This window comes from Vanellus vanellus (genome assembly GCF_965231255.1).
Source record: "Vanellus vanellus genome assembly, chromosome: 2".
Lineage (NCBI taxonomy): Eukaryota > Metazoa > Chordata > Aves > Charadriiformes > Charadriidae > Vanellus > Vanellus vanellus.
In genome coordinates this window covers 63,106,263-63,129,501 of record NC_138906.1, presented here as the reverse complement: position 1 = coordinate 63,129,501, position 23,239 = coordinate 63,106,263, and the positions used below count along the sequence as shown (strand labels likewise).

The following is a 23,239-nucleotide window of genomic DNA, read 5'->3' as shown; positions in this document are numbered from 1 at the left end:
AAGTAGCTCAACAGTTGGGGAAACTGGCCTAGAAGACATAGCAGGAGCTGCGCTACGCCTTATTGGTTTGCACCTCTCTGTCCCATGCTCCACCGCACGCTACACGCTGGCGGCAGCATTTCTTCAGGTTTCTCACCGAGCTGCGCAAAAAAAGGCGGCGTCAACATGCAGTGGGAGACACAAGTCCTGCCACAAGCAACGCTGACTGCCAACCGTTATGCTGATTTCTAAGGTGGCCCCTCTAAGGTACTCACGGCATCGGAAACAGCCTTGGAATCGGCGTGGGCCGAGTCGTATGCAACCATGGGTTTCCCTCATCCATTTCTTCAACAGTTCCCGGCGGCCAGGGGGGTCAGGGAGCGCCCAGGAAGGCAGGAGGTGCAGGCAGAGCCCCAACCTCTGCTGAGCGGGGATCAGGAGTGTGCTCTGCGCTGCAGGGACACCCCGCACCCGGCACCGCTTACCACGGCTGCGGCTGCACAGCTCTTAGCGAAGGGACTTCTGCTGGCTTTGGCCGGGGCACAAGTTCATTTTCTTCACGGTAGCTAGCGCGGGGGCTACGTGCTGGGTTTGTGCTGAAAACACAATAATTCCGGGGTGTTTTCGCCGCTTTCAGCCCGCCCCGGCCCCGCTTTCCCCATCCCCTGCTCCCCCCGACGGCCGCGCACAGCCCTCCCCGGGGCGGGGCCGGACCGGCTTCCCCCGCCCCCATGCCCGGCCCGGCCCGGCCCGGCCCGACCCGACCCTCCTCCGGAGCCCTCCTCCCCGGTCCTTCCACCGGTCCCCGCCGCTCTCTCCTCCTCTCCCCGCGTCGGCGGCGGCGACGTGGTGGCCGGCGGGCGGCCGGAGGCGCAGCCATGTGGCTGGCGCTGGCGGCGCTGCTGGCGGCGGCGGGGGCGCAGTACGAGCGCTACAGCTTCCGCAGCTTCCCGCGGGACGAGCTCATGCCGCTCGAGTCCGCTTACCGCTACGGCCTGGACCAGTACAGCACCGAGAACTGGCCCGAGAGCGTCAACTACCTGGAGGTCAGCATGCGGCTCTACCGCCTGCTGCGCGACAGCGAGGCCTTCTGCCACCGCAACTGCAGCGCCGCCGGGCAGACCCCCCTCGCCGCCGCCGCCGCTGCCGCCGCCGCCGGGGAAGCGCTGGCCGAGCTGCGCCTCCTGTCCGGGGTGCTGCGGCGGGCCCAGTGCCTGCGGCGCTGTAAGCAGGGGCTGCCCGCCTTCCGCCAGGCCCAGCCCGGCCGCGAACTGCTGGAGGACTTCCAGCGCCGAGAGCCCTACAAGTACCTGCAGTTCGCCTACTTCAAGGTGAGGCCCCGGCCCTTCGTCTCTCTTCCCTCCCGTCCCGTCTCTCTGCGCTACACTCGAGGCTCCCCCAAGCTCGGCCTGGTGCGGTGTCACCCTCCAGCCAAGCCAAGTGTGCCTGTCAGTGTCACAGTGGAGGGGGACAGCGCGGCACGTCCCTGCACGGTCTCGATGGACGCGGGTGCCTTGTGCGGCCAACGCTGGAAAAGGCTCCTGTCGTGCCAACCTCTTGCCTGGCCCCGGAGCAGGTTACTCTGGCCCATCGCCTCCTCCACACCAGTTTAGCCACCAGTTGTCATCCATCCCGCCTCCATTTCTCCTCCTCCCTGGTCGGGCTCCCCAGTGCCTGCACCTCAGCATCTGCTCCCGGCAAAGTCCTTTAGCTCCTTCCTGCCACCCACCTCGTGTAACCCACAGCGCCACCATCCTGTGCCTTGTCTTCCCCCCCTCCTTGCCCACGTTGTACCATCCAGCTTGCTCTTCACCAGTTTTTCCACAATTCATCCAGCGCATCCCCTCGATTAGTGCCACCAGTTCTGAGACCCACAGCCACTGGACCCTGCCTCCTTGTCCTGTCAATGTGCTCTTCCTACCCTTGCCCCTCTCATCTTTCCATCCGCCTTACTGTCTTCTCTGAAACTTTTTTCAGACCTTACGTGTCACCACTCTACTATTGCAAGTGCTCTTCGCTGCTTCCTCTCCCTCAGCGCGTCCATCTTCCTCGCTTGCTCTTTTCTGGTCCAGTTCTTTCAAGTGCAGCAGCCCCCGGCCTGTGACTCGCAGATACCCTGATGCCTGCAAAATCCCAGTTTTGTTACAGCCTGCGGGAAGGAATAAAGCGAAAATTGGCTGTTGAAGCGTGACACTAATGCTGGCCCTGGAACGGTATTTACTCTGCTCTTGGATCAGCCAGGACTGGGGGGTCACACCTCTATTAACAGATTTCATCCCATTTTTCTAACTTCTTCTCATCCTTCTGTCCAGGATCTAATTGACAGTTTTCTTCCTCCTTCTCATCTTCATCTTCTGTTCTCTAAATCAAGGTCCATCCCTCATGCCATCCCCTCAAATGATATTGCAATTACTTGCATTTCAAATAAATGGGACGTCTGTGGGGGGAGAAAACAAGCTGCACTCTTTGGTTGGGTTGTTTTCTCCTTTAGGGATTCACTCCCAACATATCCCCGTGTCCATTATATATGGTTGTATCCTTGAGCATTGTTTTTGAGATTGCTGCTTGCAAACAGACATCTTAACTGTTGCTGTGTCTTATTTGTAGGGGTGCTGTTTTCTCATGAAAATATTCAATGGTTTCCCTAAATTGCACAAGCAGAAGTAGGGAAATGTATGCTCATAAAACAGGAACAGTATCCACGTGCACAGGATCGCACCGGCATAATTCTGTGCATTTAAAGCCATCCCTAAGACCATACGCAAGAACTTACCTGCATATATTAAAGCCTCTGCACACACAGAACAGAAGGTATCAAACAGGGGAGATTTCTTTTGAACAACAGAGTGGGCAGGCACTCCTCTCCTTTTCAAATACCAAAATGACATCATCACAAATATTTCCATTTCTTGCCTTACTTTTAACTATTCATTCCCCCCTTGTGGCACGTACAAAGTTTGCAATGTATGGATCACAGCAGAAACCATTCCTATGTTACCATTTCTGATACAGTTAGGTAACTGGCAGGCAGGAATGTGAGAGGAAAATTGGAGGAACCCCTCCCTCTCCCTTTAAACTGTTTTTCAGTCCCGTTTGCAGTAGGTTTGAGCAGTGCAGTTTGGTGGTTTTGCCTTTAGTGTCAGTTGTTTATGTTGTCTTTCTTATTAGACTGTAGTCCAGCTCTGAGCTCTTGGTACTCACTGGGGGAGTTCTGAATGGGCCTTCTAGAGGTACAAACTGCTACACACAAAGGGTTTTTTTTACTGGCTGGTGGTTTTCTGAAGAAAGGAATGTCACTTCCTCACCCCCCCTACAGCATTTATAATATAAGCAGAAAGGAGAGGGAAACTCTTTACATCATTTTTTAGAGTGACCATGTGTTTATTCAGGTGGGTTCAACAGTGAAATTTTGCCACGTCTTAGATCCTGGGAGTAGATGTTTCTGTGCTGCTGCTTGCTCCTCTGGAGGGAGCTTTCTCGTAGCCACTGAGTTCACTTAGGAATGTGTTTCTACAAAAGCTTTTTTTTTTTTAGTTGGTTAAAATTGAAACTAAGAGTGAATTATGGACTAAGCAAAAATGAGAGACCTGTCAGCCTACCAACAAACAGGGTTAAAATATAAAGCACAAAAGAAACCAGGCATTTGACGAAAGTGCAGCTGAGATTTCCCTTTGCGTTTAGCACCGCCTGGGCTGACTGGAAGCGCATAGTTTTGGGACAGCCAGGAAGGGCAGCTGGCAGAGTTCCAGCGCCGGGACACTTATAGCGGCACAGCAGCAAGAGCTCATGTTCGGGTTGAAGTCTTTTCTTTGGTGCAGCTATCTCTCAGGTTTCTTTCTGAAATGAAGGGGTACCTTTTATGGAGGCAAACGGAAGCATGCATGTGCATACGTGCTTGTGATTCTTGCTCATAGTTTTATATGTACACTTCCTTAAGCTATTTCAGATGTGAGGTGGAACTATATCGCCTACACATCAATACGCTGAATGGGTTGGTATGGGTCTTGGCTTACAAGGGAAAAGGTTTTAACATTTCAAAAATACTTGGGACTTTTACTTTCTCTCTCACTCTTCCTAAATGTGTCTATACATACTATATAATTTATAAAAATATGCATATATAAAAAATATATAAATATGTGGACACAGAAGTACATATGTATTTGGGATATGCAGTTTTTAATGAGGAATACACAGTTCACAAAGTATCTCTCACAGGGTTAAAGTTAGTTTAAAAATAGGTACAGAAAATCACGTAGTACATTAGGACACAATTACTGAGCAAGTCCCTGCTGTTTGCTGTAACTTCGTAACACCATCAGGAAGATATATTACTGTAATATTGTCTTCTGTGCTGCTAGCAACATAAACACCATGTAAACATGGTAAGTGATGACTACTGCCCAGTAGCCATAGATTAGCATCAGTAATTGCTGATTAATTCCACACAGGAGCAACAGTATAATCTTGTTCCTTGTCAGCTTTATGAACAGGGGAGGGAGGAGGGAAAAAAAATCTGCTTTTTGATTTACAGTCATCATCTATGCTATTTGCCATGATAATAGACTTTTAAGATGAAAAAAAAATGTTCCTAGTGATACAGCTGAGAGTAAAACTGAGAAGAATTGTATCAGTCTTATTGTGCCGTTGTATCTGCTGGGGCTGTGGTTTCAGTAGAAGTAAGTTTGGGAATATAGAGTCTGCAGGAAAGTCTGACAAAAACTGGGTAACTTTAAACTGTTTTTTTCCAATTAACCTTTTTCCCCCCTCTTCCTCCTCTCCCCATCCCTGTTTAGGCTAATAATCTTCCAAAAGCTATTGCAGCAGCTCACACATTTCTTCTGAAGCATCCAGATGATGAAATGATGCAAAGAAATATGGCCTACTATAAGAGCATACCTGATGCCGAGGAGCATATTAAAGACTTGGAGACAAAGCCTTATGAGGTATGCTTTTTATTCAGTCTGGTCTTTTGGAACTCTTCTATTACTCCTCTTATTGTGCGAGATTCAAGGATCTCGTTTGCTTGCGTGTTCTCAGTTCTTACTCTCCTTTCCCTCTTGCTGTCTTCCTCCATCATCTCTGTTCTGCCTTCTTGATGCATTCAGTAATTCTTACCTCTCATGCTTTTCACTGTTCCATAAGTTACAGGAAATCACAGCCAGTGGCATACCTGAAAGATACTACATGCAGATCACTACTGGAGCTAAGCAGGTGCAGAGAGTTATTGAAATGCATGAGTGCTGTAGCAGTACAGCTTAAAATAACTAGGACATTTGCGTTTAAGATTCCATTGAAAATGTCTGTCAAAACCTGTGCTTTACAATCACACTGTCCAGCAGTCTGTTCTGTTGATCTGAAATGGAATTACATACTCTGGTAAAATCCATTAGTCATCTATATCTGTTGTCCTCACATTAGTTGCATAACAGCTTATACAGTAATCCAAAAATGCAGACGTCATTAACTGAATTTGAATTTACACACAGCTTTCCACAGATCAGTACTGCTGGTTTTCATTCCTGCCAATTTTTCAGAATCTCTTTGTGAGGGCTGTGAGAGCATACAATGGTGAGAACTGGAGAACATCTATCTCGGACATGGAGCTGGCTCTTCCTGATTTCTTCAAAGCCTATGATGACTGTACAGCAGCCTGTGAAGGCTCCCGAGAGATCAAAGATTTTAAAGACTTCTATCTCTCCATTGCAGGTGGGTGGTTAGGAAATAGTAAGGAAAAATGTCCCAAAAGCGCATTTCAGTTTATCTGTAGGATTGGCTACCAAAGTCCTGTTCCTCAGTTCGCAGTGTGAAATGCACGTGGTGCCCCCTGCTCAGTTCAAGCCAATATGAGTTTATTAGATTCACTGAAAACTGCTTGAGTTCTGGTTTACTTTTTTTTCCCTTTTTTTTTCTCTTTTTTTATCCCTGTAACATAAATGAGGGCTGTCAGAAAATCAGAACAGAGAGTTCTTACGTTAACATGGAAATATAAGTGCATGTCAGAATAAGACAGATGTGTAATTAATAACAACTATTCCATCCAGCTAGCAATGGTTATCCAGACAGGTCTCTTGACCATCCTTTCAATATCAGTTTGGCCACCTTTGAGGGTCAGTGGTTAGCTTGCCTTCAAAATCTGCTTTGGGGTTTGTGTATGCCTAGTGATATGTATCTCCTTTCTCATAAATATGACAAGGTTCTGTTGCCTATTTTTCATCTTTCCTACAGATTTTTACCAGCAGATAAGTTTTCTTTTTCTTAAGTATGTAGCTTAAAAAAAAAACCCATTGCTTTACAAAGAAAAAGGGACACCACCTTTTTTGATTGTTGTCATAATGGCAGCACACATTTCCTATGCTCTTTGGTAGCGAAAGAAACAAGTAATTTCTCCAGTGCTCTGGGCTCAGTGTTGTTCATAATACTTGTGTGGAGAATGCCTGCATGTTTTCTCAACAAACTTAAAAACACAAAAAATGCAACAGAATTTCTAAGTTGCCAGGGGGAAAAGCAGCCCAACTTTTTGTCCTAACACCATCAGATATGTTGGTGAGGGGCAACTTTTATGAAATATGTCGATACATAGATGTAAAGTACAAAAGCAGGTCCACAGTGTCTCACCATGTGGCACTGGTATCCACCAGTACAGCTGACGTGGAATAGCTATGGCAGGCTATTCTGCAAGCCACGCTTAACTCTTGGGCAAAGCAGGCAGGTGCCTAGGGCGGCAGATAAGGAGTGAAGGTCAAATCACAGCAGGTAAAGGTCTGACCCCAGTGGGTTAGAGCCCTGACATCATGATAACCTCCAAGCCACTGTAGAGAGCACAGTGTCCATGCTCAGCTGTAATTGGCGCTTGCTGTCATCCTTCCTCTTCCTCCTTGGAAGAAAAGGACAATTCCCAGCAGTAGTGGTGAGAAGGAAAGGTTGGAATTACTGCATGATGTCGTCACAGCCATTTGCATGCATTTCAAATATTTTGTTCTTGAGATAAGAAAATTCAAATGTACTTGCACTGCCTGGGCTGAACTGTGCTCTTCCTCCAGGGAGATATATTCTGCCTCTGAAGTTTTTGCTGCAGAAGGTAGATGTAGCAAAAACTGTTCATCAGAAGTATTTGGTGATTGCATCAGGTACATATTTATCCCTGAGCAATGAGCCAGCTGTCCTCATTGTATGGGATCACTTCACTGAGGGACTTGTGTCTCTGACTTTAAATGCTGGCTGGAATTGAACGCTGCTGTGTCTGGAAGCTCCAAAGCTAAAAGACGGGTCTGGTAATTTCATTTGGCCAATCATTTGTGGTTAGCTTCAGCATCCTTCATATGAGGAGTTGTCAGAGATAAAAATGGGAAGAGGCCTTTGCTGTTCTTTTACCTTGATCACAGATTTGCTGCGCAAGCTTAGATAACCCGCGTACACCTGCCAAATGTGGCTAACAGAGAAACTAAGGCTTTAAAAGATTTCTGTTCAGTGTTCTTGTCTAATGTTATATATCCCGAAAACACTTGTAATTCTTTGATGGAAGGTTTTCTCGGAATGTGTTTTCTTAAAGATAAGATCACTTCTAGTCCTGTCCCATTGTAGCAAGCTTTGTAGACCGGGTAAGCTTGTGAACATAAACATTTGTGGCTGAAAATTGTTCTGTAGTGAGCAGCATATTCATGTCTGTCTTCTCTTTTACAACATCCACACTGCAGGCACAAAATGCGGCCATCTCTGGAGGTTTATTTTGCAGTGACCTGCTGTATTTCTCTGTGACACAGTTGTACTCAGCATCATGTGGACCTTATTAATGGAATAATTTAATGAATTGGAAAGACTCTTAAAACTTAAAAGATAGCACTGTTAAGTTCACAATTAGGAAATAACGCAATCATAGAATCCTAGAATGGTTTAGGTTGGAAAGGACCTTGAAGATCATAGAGTTCCAACCCCCCTGCCATAGGCAGGGACACCTCTCACTAGACCAGGTTGCCCAAGGCCACGTCCAGCCTGGCCTTGAACACCTCCAGGGATGGGGTCTCAACAACCTCCCTGGGCAACCTGTTCCAGTGCCTTACCGCCCTAAGTGAAAAACTTCTTCCAAACGTTCAATCTGAAATACTCCGTAACGCTCTATCTAAACCTACCACCACAGACTGCCTGTAGGTGTCAGTAAAACCTAACTGCTTAATTCTTGGGAATTGCAGCTTTGATGCATTTCAAGTCCAGACTGCAGTGATTTTTACAGAAGGGCTGAGTACCAGTACTTGATATGTACTTCAGGTGGAATTGTAGATGCTCAGTACTTCCAGGCAGCAAGATCCGGACACACAGGACTCAGGAGAGCTTTATAAAGCCAAACTTTAATGGGTAGCTGATGGGAGGGGTTCTAATAATTCGCTGTGCGCTATCCATATCCTGTGTTGTTGTTTTCTTCCTTCTAGATCATTATATTGAAGTCCTTGCATGCAAAGTGCAGTGCGAGAGTAACCTGACACCCATTATAGGAGGCTTTGTTGTTGAGAAATTTGTGGCCACCATGTACCATTACTTGCAGTTTGCTTATTATAAATGTAAGTGGTGATCTAATGTGCTTAAATAACATTGGGATGATGTGGGACAGTTTCCATTCATAACCTTTTCCCTCTAGTTATATTGCTTTAGGATGTAAATAGTGGCCTCCAAAATCTGCATTTTAACCTGCTCTGGGTCAGAAAGTCTGAGCTGCCTGGCATCTTTTTCTCCCTGTATGACTGTAGTTAACAGACATGGGAGATAAACATTACATATAGAGCCTGTGCTCATAAAATTATCCACGACAAAATGAATTGCTGAACATAAGTCCTGTAAAGGCTGGATTTTGCCCCTCTGTTTTAAGTTATGCATGGTTGTGACTGGTCTCCACTTGGGCATTGGAAAAATGAAGTTACAGACTAAGTGTGATCTGATCCATCATTGCCCTTCATCCTTTATGTGATACCTACTGCCAGCAAAGTTGCTTACACTTTTCAGAGTTTCATATAAATGATAAATGTCCATATAAATGATAAATATTCATTGTATGTATTTCAGATGTTTAAATGATACACCAACGCTTCTGCCTTTCTGAAGTAACTCATAATATAACATGTTAGGGTAAACAGTGTCAGCCACTTCCTAGACATTGGAATATGTGCAATGTCACAGACCCATTTTGTACACCTGTGTACAAAACCCATGGTTTGTGCCCAAAACCCATGGTCATCAAGCTGTCAGGCCCACATGGTTGTTAAGCAGCTGAATGTATAGCTCTAACAGAAGTTTTTTCTTAAACTTCTAACTCATTCAGTTAGATAGAAAAAAGATTGTAACTTCAAGGCAACACATTTAACGTAACACCACTTATCCTATGGAATAAACACTCAATTTTCAATTTACTATTCAGAATTTCTTCCACAGACAAAACCTACAGAATATTTCATGCCATTTGCTTTTATCTAGTGGATTCTTATAACCCTGTTAGAATGATGCAGATGGGGCTAAATGGGTTTTGAAGAAAGAGGCAACCACTTGGCGGAAATTGTACTGTTCTGATGCTCAGTGATTACACATTAGATAGGTAAATCCTTCAGTGGATTTTGTGGTTTCTTGAGGAACTGCTTTCACTGTAAAGAACACATGTAGCCATTACAGCTACTCCTGTGGCTCCAACATCAAAGGGAAGACACGTCCAGCCATGTAGCAGCAAGCCATTAATGACTTTTGCTTATGTTGTTTGACTACATTTTACACATTTGACTGTGTTTTACACATTGACTCTTCCCTCTTTGTCAATTCTAGTACAAAGAAGGGGTCTCTTTTTTTAATTTGAGTTTTTGTTTGGTCTTTAATAAATGCCCCAATGGTGATCACCAAACTGTGGGCTGTTACCTCACTGATACTGGGATACCTGGGAGGGACATTTGGTTGGGATTTTCATGGAAAACCATCAGAGGTAAATCCCCATTTTTGAATCATGGCCTTAACCTGTTTCAGAGCACAGAAATAGCATATCGTTGCTGGGAAGCATTTATTTTTTTTCTTCTGTGCAGCTGGTGGGGAGGTAGAAAATGGATCCTGTTTCCATCTGAGCTTTTCAGAGCTTGGATAATAGTAGGAATTTGTTCATTTACCTTATCTGGATTTTTTTTTGTGTTTATTAATTAGTGAATGACATGAAGAATGCAGCTTCTTGTGCTGCTAGTTACCTTCTGTTTGACCAGAAAGATGAGGTAATGAAACAGAACATGGTATATTATCAGTACCACAAAGACAAGTGGGGACTTCAAGAAGAGGATTTTCAGCCCCGATCGGTAGGTGAATAACTTAAAATGCCTTCAGATATTTTCCTGAAACTCACTGGGTCAGAGGTTTTGGAAATGGGGGTTATTTGTTGGTTCTGGGATGGTGAGTGTCATTATAGTTCTTCCCTTTGTGTTGAAATATACTACAATAGGATATAATATGATATGACAGCAAGTAAATTCATGCTGGTACTTGTCTGCCACTTATGTCTATTTATATCTCCATCTACCTCAATAAATCAAGCAGCTGGCCCCTGAAATCTCCTGATGAAAGGATCACCCCAGTAACATTCAGGCTTTTGTCAATTGCTTATTATTTGCCAACATATAGTTGCTCACCTGCTTGTTATTTCAGCTTCTGTGTGCATGGAATGTGTTCGGATTTAATAAACCCAGCTAAACTCACTTTCCACTTACTCCATTTAGAACATAGTTGGGTGGATGAGGATGGAAAAATGTTCGTGACCATATTGCACCTAATTATCTGAGTTAGAATCTTGCTGCAAAGAACCCACCGTAAACATCAATCCATCCAGCAGTGATTGTGGTCTGGCTTTGAAAAATTACTCCAAAAATGAGTTTCTGTGCTGTTCTTAAATTTCCATGTCCAGGGAAATTTTACACTAAAAGCATCTTTTCTGTGTTTATGGAGTCCTGAAGCCTGGACTCTGACAATCAAGTTGGATTTTAATTTCTTGTTGCCAGGATTTATGTCATGCAACTGAATTAACTGCTTTGTGACACCTGAGTGACTCCTTAGGCATCAGTGGCATGTGCTGTACAAGTAGTTAGTCGTTAGCAATGCACATTCCACAAATTAAATGTAGTGCCTTCTCTTTCTCTTACGGCATGACTTCCCTCTGGAAGAGTCATTTGAGTTAACCTAGCTGAAGCAACAGTGGTGATGTTCCAGTTGCCTCTCCCATGTTGCTTCTTCAGACACCTCAGTCACCAAGACCTGTCCTGGCCCATCCCTTGATTCGCAATGCTGCATAAAGCTCAGTACGTCTACGTAGTGCTTAGGTGACTGGCTTTATCTGTAGCAACACTACAGAGCAGTTCCCGGATGCACCTTCCAGCTTGCAGTGGTTTGATAATTTTCCTTCCTCTCAGTCATTTTCCTTCCTCTCAGGCCAGCCAGCTCAAGTCAAAAATACCACTCCATTTAAGTTAGGTGTGTTTTTCTTGTGGACAGCGGTTGGGTTACGTGCAACACACCTTATGTCACACTGGAAACCCAGGCCTGCCCTGCAGGGCCAGCTGAGACAGAAGACATCGAAAATGCATTTGGTTCTTTCAGGCAGCAGCAGTGAGTCTGAGCTTGGAGGGGAAAGGGACCACTCCTTTGTCACTGCTTTTGGGAACAGAACTGTGTTTCATAGCCATATTGGAGACAATGTTTGATGGTGGTGGGAGTGAGGGTTAGTAACAGTGTAAAACTGCAAGCCACAGACAGATTTGGCCTATGTGTGCAGAGGGCAGAACAAGAGCCCTACACATTAACTCTGAATGTTTCATTGATAACTTCTCAGAAGCTGGGGACTACATATAATTTAATTTTTAAATATTAAATGCACACAGCTGTATTTTCTTGTACTTTGATCCATGTAACGACGAACAGAAGTTGCTTGCTGTCCTAATCACTTGCCATGGAAACCATAATGCCTCTGGTTTATTTTCACAAAGTGGTAACGGGATGACAGCAGCATTTGGCCCTGGCGCTAAGCTTTAGATGTTCTTTCACAAGAACATCTTTTCCTCCCTAAAAAGAGTTAAACGGGATAACCAAAGTAGATTACCGTTGGTATTCACAAATACGAGAGTAGGTGACTGGGCTGAACTGTGCTCTCTGGCAACCAGCCGGGGAAGCGAGGAGGGGACAGGTGGGTGAATGTGCAGAATTTCCCTAGCCCAGACTCAAGCTGGGGTGGTGAGTCACTATCGTGCAAAATAGCTTAGGGTCTCTTTTTCCCAGAACTGCCTGCCGCCATACGCCAGCGCACTGGGAGACAGAGGCTTTCTCACGTCCAAAGCCCGCTGGAATGCAGGCACAGGCTGCTGCTCAGCTCTGGCAGTCTCGTTCCTTATTCTCAGACTTGCCAATGCTTTGAAACATGAGAAAGAGGAGAGTGCTTTGTTCTCCTCACACCGATGGAGCCTGTGCTTAGAAGGATCCATAGAAGACATTGGATACGCTGCTTGTTGTTCTGCTGTTTCCTTTCTGAAACGTTATAACCCCCCCTGGGTTTTCTACTAAGTCTGGGTCTGACTTCACTGGAATAGTTTCAGGTGACACGTGATGACACTCCCCTGTGTTGCTACCTTAAAGTAACATAGAAATTTTGGGTTTTGATAGGAGGCAGTTCGATACCACAACATAACCACACTCCAGTTGGAAATGTATGAATTCGCAAAGGAGCATCTGATGGATGATGATGAGGTGAGTTTTCTAGAAAGGAAATTGTGGTCAGAAAACCAGCAATCCCATTAAAGTGAAGATGATACGTAGATGGAATTCCAGGATTTAGGTAATATGGAAAAATCTTCTTGTACCTTGACCACTTTATCACAAACTTTTCTTTTGTAAATGGAATATAAGAAACAAACTCAAAGAACACCGCGTACCATTTAAAAAAAATATGGGCAGTATTAACACAAAGGTAAATATAATGCATTGAGCCCACAAAAAAAGAAAATGCACTTTGCAAGCTATGACACCAGGGGGCAGAGAAGCAGTATATATATTTAAACCTAACGTTTTTCAGGGGTTTGTTTTCTGCTGTTTAAATTAGATTTAAAGGGCCTTATAATTTTGTGCAGAAGTAACCACCTAAATTGTCATTTTTGTCAAACTGAAGTCTTGTTATCTGGGGTTTTTTTTCTGCACATTTTGGTCACCCAGTCTTGCTTCCTAAATGGTTGGAATTCATGGCCTAATAACATATAATGACTACTATTACACTGGAAATATGTAAAGTGTATTTTTTGTGCAAGAAATGTAGTTAAATTATTGAAAGAGCATTTCTTTGTCTCCCACAGCTGAAATTAAAGTTTAAATCAAGGAGACTTTGGATTGCTTTTTGTTTGACTTTGTTTTTGGAACCTTTCATTTAAAGGTTTAAAAAAGTCTTCAAATGATGGAATAGTTCATTGCTGGCATTGGCAAGGAGCTGTGTTCAGTTATGGCATGGGGCAGGGTACTTGTAATGAGCACTGCTGAGATCTTTTTTAGTTAGAAATGAGAACAATGGTTTATGCTAAAAAAAAAAAAAAATCACCTTTGTAATTTTTATGTTATCCAGCACATAGGGAGAGGTAATATTTTATAGAGGAGAAGTAATAACATGTCTGTGCTGCCTTCAGTATGCAAGTGACCTGAAAACAACTCTATACGTAAAATTCCATTGCAAGGTTACCAGACTTTAGGAAGACTTTCCATTGCGATAAAACTCTGTGAAAGACAGTTTAATAAGCTTGTTATAAGGTTAAGCTTAGATGAGAACTAGTCTGTATGGATTTTCATCAGGGTGTGAAATACTTGAGCACTTTTTTTACATTCTCTTGTTGCTTGGTGCTTTGCCCATAATGTTTTCTTATGTTAGGCATAAACTTAATTTGTAATTTTCTCCTTTCACATCTGCTGCTTCAATACACAGGGATGAGTAATTAAGGAAGGGGAGAAACACCTCGTTGTGAGGGCTTTCCCCATATGTTGTTACAAGAAGGGATTATAGAAACAATCTTCAGCCTTGTGCACTGTGTATAGAATAAACAAGCATTTATTTGCTCACATTCATTCCTGTAGCCCATTTCACCAGTGCAATTATAAATGACCTTGCAATCTGCAGGAGGGAGGTACAGTGGAAACGTCAATTAAGCTTTTGGGAAAGTGTCAAGGAAGTCACATTACACTGGATTATATGTTTGGGTTAAGCAACCAAAATTACTGGGCCTGGTCATGCCACAGATATCCCTACCCCCCACTCTCATCGTATTAGGAAAGTTACCATTCTGTTCTCCTGGGGAAAGGTTTCTGTGCCCTTCCTTACTTGGGCTGAAGAACTTGGGAGGGATGGAGGCTGTCCATGCTCTGGCTTGGCTCTGGCTTTTGGTAGTGAACTCATAAATCCCTGGCTACCAGAACTTGTCTTTGGCTGCAGGAGCCTTCCAGGGAGTCCAGACAGAGCAGGAATAGCACAAAGGTAAAATCACTACCTTGCAGTTTCTGCTGTATGGGCAGGACCTGGTAGTGCAAGTGGAATTTTTTTTTTAATATTTCTCCTGGCACGGATAGAAAAGTTTATTCCATAGGAATGCTGAAAACTGATGAAAACCCCAGATAAGGTGTTACAGTAAAAACTTTATTAAAAATTGTTAAGGATGGAGGCAACCTCTTTTTTTAGAGCGCTCTGTTTATTCAAACCATGTGCTTCTTGGGCCATAGGCCATACCTTTTGTGAGCTCCTGTGGTCCATGTTTGCTGTCTGTGAAGTTGCTTGTGGGCCAACAAGCCCGTAAAATAATCTGCACAAAAAAATCATTCTGTTTCCTTGTGTGAAGCAAAAGGATTGATGTGGCAAAAGGATCTCTTCCTATGCAAATATGTCATTATTCCCAAGTGGAGAATCTCACTTTATTCAGACTTCTCAGTACTCCTGTCTCCCAGATCATCCGAGTGTCTTTTTAAATCCTATTAGCAAAGCAAGTGAGAACATGTGGTTTCTTCCAATGATGCATTGCAGTAATTGTAGGGGCTGGAACATGCAGTAATGATTTTTGCATATGTCACTGCAAGAAATACTGTCCTGTTCGTGTTACTTTATTAATGTTTTTCCACAAGGAAATGAAAAACTCTAGTTCAAACATTTAACATAGTAGAGGTGACAGAGAATATTAGCGCCAACTAGCTACAAATTACTTTTTCTTAAAAGTAATTATTATTAAATATCCTTCCAGTTTTCCACAGTGAAGTTAAAAGAACATTACACAGTGTTGTCATCTTAGTTGGCCATCTATAGTCAAGCTTTTTGATTTCTGTTCAGACATGTAATGCATAAGGGCTATAATAGATACAACTCCTAGTATTGCACAGATTTACATAGCAAACTGAAATGCCGTTACGAGCCAGATACTCAGCTAGTGTAGATATAACTTCATCACTACACTAATTGTATGAGACATGTTTCTGGCCCATAAAATCAGTGTTCTTGAGGAATTTTTTTTTCAGGGATAGCTACTTAGCTGTTCTATGTTACATAACAGCCACAAGTGTTTGGCTGGGATGATCCTACAATGGGATTTTTCTTTCAGTACTTAATCAGTAGCTGAAAAACTGTTTGGAGCTTTGACCCACTTTTTTGGCATCTTATTCTTTTTATTTGTATATAATGTGTGTATAGTAGCTGAAATTCAAATGCTCCATTCCTAAGTGTGATGCAAAGGAGAATAAGTCTTGAACTAATGTGTGGAAAGAGAACATATGGAATATCATCAAAGCACAGGGCCCAGTGGACTACAGATACCAAATAATAACCTGAATTCAGCCTATTTTTCTGTTCAGCAGTCACTAATAACATATTTTCATCTTTATTAACTCACTCTTTGCATATGTTCAAATGATTTACACAAGTGTGCTTGTAATGGCAAGTTGTAAATGCAGACTGTAAACCCTTCCCTGCCTGTGACCGCAGACCAGCACAGCTACAATAGCACCGCTACACTGAGAAGAGCTGGTGGCAGCTGTTTCAGAGGGAGCTGGCAGCTAAATGGCATTGTAATGGTTCCTGTTCAACGTATGCTTCTTCAAAGCAAAAACCAGAATTTTTTCATCATCGCTTCCTAGTGGAGATACTCCCTGTGTGCCTGGATCTCCAGAAGCTTCCAGCTCTCCCCTCTTGCTCCTTTACCGTAGCATGTGTGTCTTGGTCAAAGGTGTTCTTCCTTCCATTCACACCACCTACCGCAGCAAGTTGCAAGGATGATAGGGCGTAAATGGCAGGATGTCCCCAAGTTGCAGGTACTGACATTAGGAGGAATTTTTACCTGCCCAGATTTTCTTAAGCTTGTGTGGGCAGCATAAAGCAGGCAAGAGAGCATAAGTATACCTCCCTCAAAGGTCACTAGAAGGCTTCTGTTTTCAATGCAATGGGAGCAATGTTGAAGTTGCTCTAAAATTGGGTTGACTCATGTTTTATAGGCATTATAAAAATGTTAAGAGGAAAGCACATTTATTGGATTACTGTAAAATACTATTGTAATAACTGCAGTGTACTGCAATCTCTTGTAGTATATGTGAAGAGAACAGTTACATGTTCAGAATGTATCATTAAAAAATGAAATGGAAAAATATTTGAGAAAGTACTTAACATACAAATAAAGAACAACTAAGCTCTTTTAATATTGAAAAAAACCCACCCTAACAGCATGTGACAGTGGGTCACACTGTGGACTAAGTATCTGGAAAATAAACAAGTTAAGGGCCAAATAATTTTTCTGCATGAAGAATAGAGGGATTTTTTTTCCCCCCCCTCTGCTAGAATGTGAGGAATGTCCAGCCTGGTCTGTACTGCTCGTGGAGGATCTAGGAGGGCTTTGAGGTGGTTATAGTGAACTCTCGTGTTTTAACTGAAGGTTAGATCAAGGAACTTTTTCTTGGTTGAAGGCTGAATAAACCTTTCAGGCTGAGCCACTCATTGACACATGCCTTAGTCTTATCGTGAAATAATGTGTCTCCCCAAAAAATATCACTGGCCGGTGGGCTGTGTGGTGTATGCTTCCAGGCTCTATCAGGCCCACAGAGCGCATATCCTCCACAGTTATCCATATCAAACCTTTGTCTTCAGTCTTGCAAGATGGCTATTTGTCCTTGAACAAAATCCACTGTTTTCCATAACCTAACGCTTTGTCACCACTCCCGTTAGTTACTCAAATTTGTAACCAGGGCAGTTACAGGACAATTATTCCCTAGTTACAGAGCAGCCCTGACTGTTCTTCAAAAGGTCACCCCTCCAACCCTTTCTGCTACTACAACCTTGCCACCTGCACCCAATACATAAGGAAATCAAATCTGTTACTTTCAGTGTTGAACAGATTTCCAGTCATTAAAGTCTTTGAACTTTAGCAAAATCTGAATTTTTACTGTGAAGCTCAGCCGGGGGACATTTTGTGGGATAAATATTTTCCTTCTAGGTCATAGATTATAAGGAAACAAAGATCCAGCCAATTCTTCTTGCTTTGTGTATTGTCTCTTAAGGCTTAGTTTGTTGGATGAGTTAGGATAAAGGCTGTTTCTTATGTATTCACTGATAATCATGCATGAAAGCATGTCTATAATAATATTTTTCTGTAGATCTTAATTCATTCTAGAACACTTATTTTAATATTCTCTGTTGCTTCCCTCAAGAACAGGCTATCCCACTGCAGTGCATGTGGAATCCCTATAGAAAAGGCCACCAGCAGATCTGCATGGAAAGTATGGTTTATTGCCAGAAAGCTAGTTTTTTCCCAGAACTTTTCCAGTCCACACTGAGAAAGGACAGAGCAGATTGTAGGTGGAGGCAAGGACCCATGAATGATTAATATTTGCTACCCAGAAGGCAATGCTTAGTCTTAGCAACCAAAGGCGAAGCGTCTGGGTCTGTCAGTGAGCACTACAACTGCTACGGTTGCTACTATTTTTAAATGCTGCTGTTGAAAGAAAAGTTGGTGCTGGACGATCAGTCTCAAGTGGGCCATAACTGAGCCACGTATTGGTAGCTTTTCCTCTTTGCTGTTTGTTTTAATAGCTGGCTAGAAGTCTCCAAAGTACAGCTGGTTCTTCTAAGAGGTTGTGTTTTGTGTGTGTGAATGCAGCATTTATTATTACATAAGGAAGGGCCGGCAACAATCCCTGGCCCAATGTGTACCTTGGTCTTGGACACTCAGCTTGCGGTAATAAGTGAGGAGTTCTGCATTTTTCTCCTTTTTAGGACTTATTTTTTCAAATGCTCTAGCTTCGCTTATAATAGTGCACCAATCTCACTAGCCTGGGTTAGCTTATTCAGAATTGACCAAGAACTCTGTTTTAAAATTATTTTTATTATAATCCGCCTGCTCACCTACCCTCTGTAAAGCTTTCTTGAATTACTTGCTGTGGTACGAAACTTGTTCTTTCAGTTTGTGCCTCTTCAGTTGTTAATCTAAGCCAAGGGCGCTCAGTTTGCATATCTGACAGATAATTAGAGGTTCCAGTCAATCAGATCACCTTCTGATTCTTCCTACCTCTCACACCAGTCTGGGAGCATTCCCCTGCTGCTGTTTGACATTGTGGCTCCCATATTTGAGGCTATACGTGTCCCCATCTTTTCCCATACATCCTTGCTGCAACTCCTACTTTCCACTGACTGTGCCTGGATTGGAGAGGGATGAGTTTGGCAGCACAGGGAGGGAGGTCATGAGGTGCCAGCAGAGCTGTTGTACCTGCAGTGCGTACCTGGCCTCCAGTGCAAACCAGGAGGCAGCGACTGTGGAACGAGGGCCAGCTTGCTAACGAGGACATGCTTCATTGCAGTTGACCAAGCAGTCCAGATGTGCGTGCTTTCCAGTTGTTGGCTGCCTAACTATCAGTCATGCGCTGGTCTGGCGGCAAACCCTTCTCTTCCCTGAGCTTAGTCAGACTTCACGTACTGATTTACGAGCTACCAGCCAGACAGCTACATCACGCTTTGAGCCATATATTGCTCAACTCTGATTTACATCAGCACTGTGTCTGAGCAGCGTATTTATGTAACCTGCATTAGAGCTGGGTGGCAGTTGTCATCTCTAGTAGCTGGCAGCAGAAAAAATTATGGGTTTGCAGCTGACTTTGCATGTAAAATTTGCTGTCCTTCCTATTAAGGTAGGTAGGAGCCAAAGAGCATACCGGGTAACAGGGGGGAACTCTGTCACACTGAATACTTAAATAGTATCAGAGAATCGTTTTCAGACTCCAGGTCTGCAGGACAGCACAAAGTTATTAGGTATCAGCGGGCAGGAGGCTTTTTCCCTGGAATGAACACCTGTGAAATATTTGCTGACTTCAGTCATGCAAAATGCCTGATGTGAAGTCAAGTGAGTGCTAATGGGGCAAGGGCAGTGATCAATCTCGTCATAGCTGCTAGTGTGAGAATGCGATCAGCTCTTCTAACCTAGTGTTGTCACCTTTTCGTTAGGCTGCCAACCACAGTATGGACAACTTGCAAATGTTTTACATTCTGACCATGAAGGCACAGGCAAAAATATTTTAATTACGGGTTTTGTTTGTCTTTAACTGTAATCTGGAGTTTTTGCCTTTTCAAAAATAACCAACATCCAGGCAATTATTCGGTTGCATTGCAGCATATTTTCTGTATGTATATTGTTTCGGCAGCTATTCTTGCCATAATTCAACCTCTCTTACTCCGCAGTACTTCTCATTAGACTGCAACAGCTTCTGTCGTACTTTACTTTAGAGATTGATTTCAGGCACTGGAGTTTTCAGATTTCAGTCAAATTTTTTTCAAGTACTGTTGCTTTTAAATATCCTTTTCAGTTTAAAATTTGGGCTTCTTATGTGTTTCTGATTTTTAAGACATACCAGAAGAAAAAAACTGAATTCTGTCCGGATCTTCTGTGTCTTCTGAAATATCCTAACTTACTGATGAGTGTGACAATAATATGAATGGAATTAAGTTCCCATATGGTTGAGTTACCAAAGGTACAATATTGAAATCCCCATGTCTTCCTTATATTTAATCTGGGTCATCTAGTCAGATCATCGAATAGATGCTTATGCCTTTCACCCTAGCTCTCAGGCTCTTACCTTTTGAGGGTTGTCTTCACAGGTAGATCAAGGAGAGAAATCCTTTTTAATATCCATTATTCTTTCATTAAGCTATGATCCTGAGGTGTAAAAGAATCAGTCTGAACTAGATCTGGGGTCCCTGTAGTAGCCATACAGTAGCACAGTAGACCCCTGGATTCCCACTCTTGTAACTGTTCAGAGTTAATGGGAGCTGCCTGTCCGTTGTCCATCAAGAGGCACCCAAATGCTTGTGCCCACATTTTTAGGAGCTGTGGTATAAAACTTGATCCGAAGTCCTCTGTGCCTCTGTCTCTGTAATTTTCAGCTGCTTGCGTAGTGACTGTTGGACCTAGTAGCTATTTTCTTCATGTGCATTTGTGAAGTGGTATTGAGTTCCTCCCACGATTGGGCTCCTTAGGCAATCAAAATACTTCTAACAAAGGAAAACGTGCAGAAATGTCGAATTCCTGTTTTCCAATTGCCAGATTTCCTGCAACCAGGAAGACAAGTAGGGAATATGAAAGTGCTGGTATTTTTTCTTGTGTTTTTATTGAATTGGATACTTAGATGTTTTGAACAAATTCAAAGCAAAATATATTGCCATCCTTCAGGACTTGCTAAAACCACTTCATAGTTGCAAAAACTCAGCAGTCTTTTAAGATGGAACTGTGAAGCAGGGAACGAGAGCAGCAGTTATTTCAGCCAGCTTTCTTCCTGCTTTTATTTTTCTTTGCTTGGTTCTCATTATTCTCTCCTTGCTAATCACACTTCTGAAAAATATGATGTTAATATTTTTAATCACCATATCCATAATACAATTGTTGTATTCAAAATAGACAAAAATTCTCTATTTCTTCTTATTATTTTCACTGACGAAGGTTTTAATCCCCTTTCATCACCAAAATAGAAAACTGTACAATTTTGAGTCTTAAACTGCATGTGTATGGGAGGTGTTGTCTTCCTAAGGAATACCTTTCTAGACAAAAATGTGCTTAAAATTTAATTAAGATTGTAAACTACTGTTTGCAGTCTTCATCAAGCAGAGTCAGAAGCCTGATACCATTCACAAAGACTTGGAATGGGGGGTGAAGGGAAGAGGGAGAATGAGCATCCAAGGAAGGATGACTTGCTTTTAACATAACTGTTGTAAATTCTCATAATTTTAAATACGAAAGTGAGTACGAGCTGATCAGATTTTCACACAGAATATTTTTCTATCAGAAAGTGACGATTTGTTTTGGAAAAAGCCTAAATGACGCCTTAAGACCTTTTTAGAACATAGATTTATGTCAAGAAATGAAGGACAGGAAAATTAAAAAAAACACAGTTAAAACAGTTTAAGAGAACATTGCAGTTCTTAGAATAAAAGCTTGGAAATGTAACATTGAGCACCCGCCCCTCTTAAAGCTCAGTATTTGAATTGTATCAAAAAGTGAATATACGTACAGGCATTCCCACAGGGTCTCACATCTCAGGCAGTGTTGTTTCTGAACTGTGTATGACATGTAACCACATCAGGAGTAGTTTAAATAAAGAAAGTTGGATTGTTATCTTGTGTTGGTACCCTGCATTAGCAGAGTGGAGCTTGTAAATATAATATTTTCTGGTCTGAATCTAAACCCAAAGTATTTGTTTTCAGTATGGAAAACATTCTAGTATCTCTGTCTAGGTTCTTTATGTTTTTGCTGTGTTGAAGCGTGGCATGTGAAGATATGTGGTTGAAAATGGAGGAGGCATGTGTGGAAGGGTATAATAGAGGATGTAAACAGTTAGAGCAGACAGATGCAAAGTCAAAGTTATGGTTCTACAAAACACTTTTGCTTTGAATTTTGAAGCTTTCTAAATTTTTTTTAATGTTTTATGGTATTTTAATAATTTCCTAATTTATCAAGTGCTTTAAACATTTATGCCTCTACTTCCTAAGTTTGAGGATTTCGTTGTCTATTTAAATACCTGGAAAAGTACAAGAGGATTTACTGTAGAGTGTAGCATTTCCTTCTTTTAAGGTCTGTATGTCACCACAAGTACTTGTGCTACCCTTCTATGGGCCATTTATTTGCATTTTGTAGGCTTGTTGTGCTAGCGTCTGTATGGAGGGTGTTAAAAAATACTTAGACACCTATTATTAGAGTTTACTTTTTGATTAAAATGGTTAAAATTTTCCACGGATTTTGCAGTACAGGGTTAACTTGTTTCTGTTAAATTTAATCCTTTCTAGGGTGAAGTTGTGGAATTCCTTGATGAGCTGTTAGAAGTAGAGGAAAAGAAGGAATCCTGATGAGTGAAATCACCACGAAGTATTATACAGAAGTGAACACTCACCATTGGTCCTTACTATTGTTTTTGGTCACCTGTAGTTCCAGTTAGATATACCTCAAAGCTGCTCCTTTAAGCTCCGCCTTATGTCACAAGATCCACTCCTGAAAGATCATTTCCATGCTGCACTGACTCCTCCGTGAGCATGGTTTTTCACTGTGCCTTTACACAATTGGTGCATATGGGTTTTTCTTGTGAGCTTTCGTTCCTTTACACAAACACAACAAAGCAGCCTATTTGTATTTTCTGGGCTAACACTAAGGTTCCTCATTTCAGTGCTGTTCCACTAAAGTTATAACAGTACAGCTAAATTCCAAAGAACTTTTTTCAGATTATGAACCACGGAAGACATGAGAGTTCTTTTCTGAGCTATGTATTGTATTATTTATATATGTCTTTTTCTGTGATGATGAATAAAGTGATACTGAACCCCAGTGCACCTGAAAGATGTTAAGATACATTTAAATAGATGAAATAAGATGATTAACAAAGCACAACTAGCGATCTTGTAAAAATTGCCTGAAGATTTCTGTAAGCAGTGTTGATCTTTCTTAAAAACTAAATAACATTCCATTATGTGAAACTGAGGTCACTTAGAACTGAATAATAAATAATTCCTTCTTCCTACCATTTCTTACTCTTTCTATTGAAACAACTTGTGGTTCCTGTGTGAGGTGAGGCCAGTCTTGTATAAAATAATTATGGTCCATGTATTTAGTATTCTCTTCTGTAGAAAACAGTTTGTATGGTTTTTTTTTTTCTGTTTTGTGGGACTATCTGTATAGTTTTCATCCAAAAGTAAGTACAGGTGGAGACTGAGGCAATTTTAAGTGGAATCATG

General features: G+C 42.4%; 1 protein-coding gene across 1 annotated transcript; it reads left to right on the top strand.

Annotated features, from left to right (window-relative positions):
* Positions 1-826: 826 nt before the first annotated feature.
* On the top strand, positions 827-23,075 carry CRTAP (cartilage associated protein). The gene is made up of 7 exons (XM_082499576.1): positions 827-1,310; positions 4,776-4,925; positions 5,517-5,688; positions 8,406-8,534; positions 10,147-10,292; positions 12,640-12,723; positions 22,301-23,075. Exons 1-7 carry the CDS (start codon positions 858-860, stop codon positions 22,358-22,360), a joined length of 1,194 nt encoding a protein of 397 aa, XP_082355702.1. The 5' UTR covers positions 827-857; the 3' UTR covers positions 22,361-23,075.
* Positions 23,076-23,239: the final 164 nt, after the last annotated feature.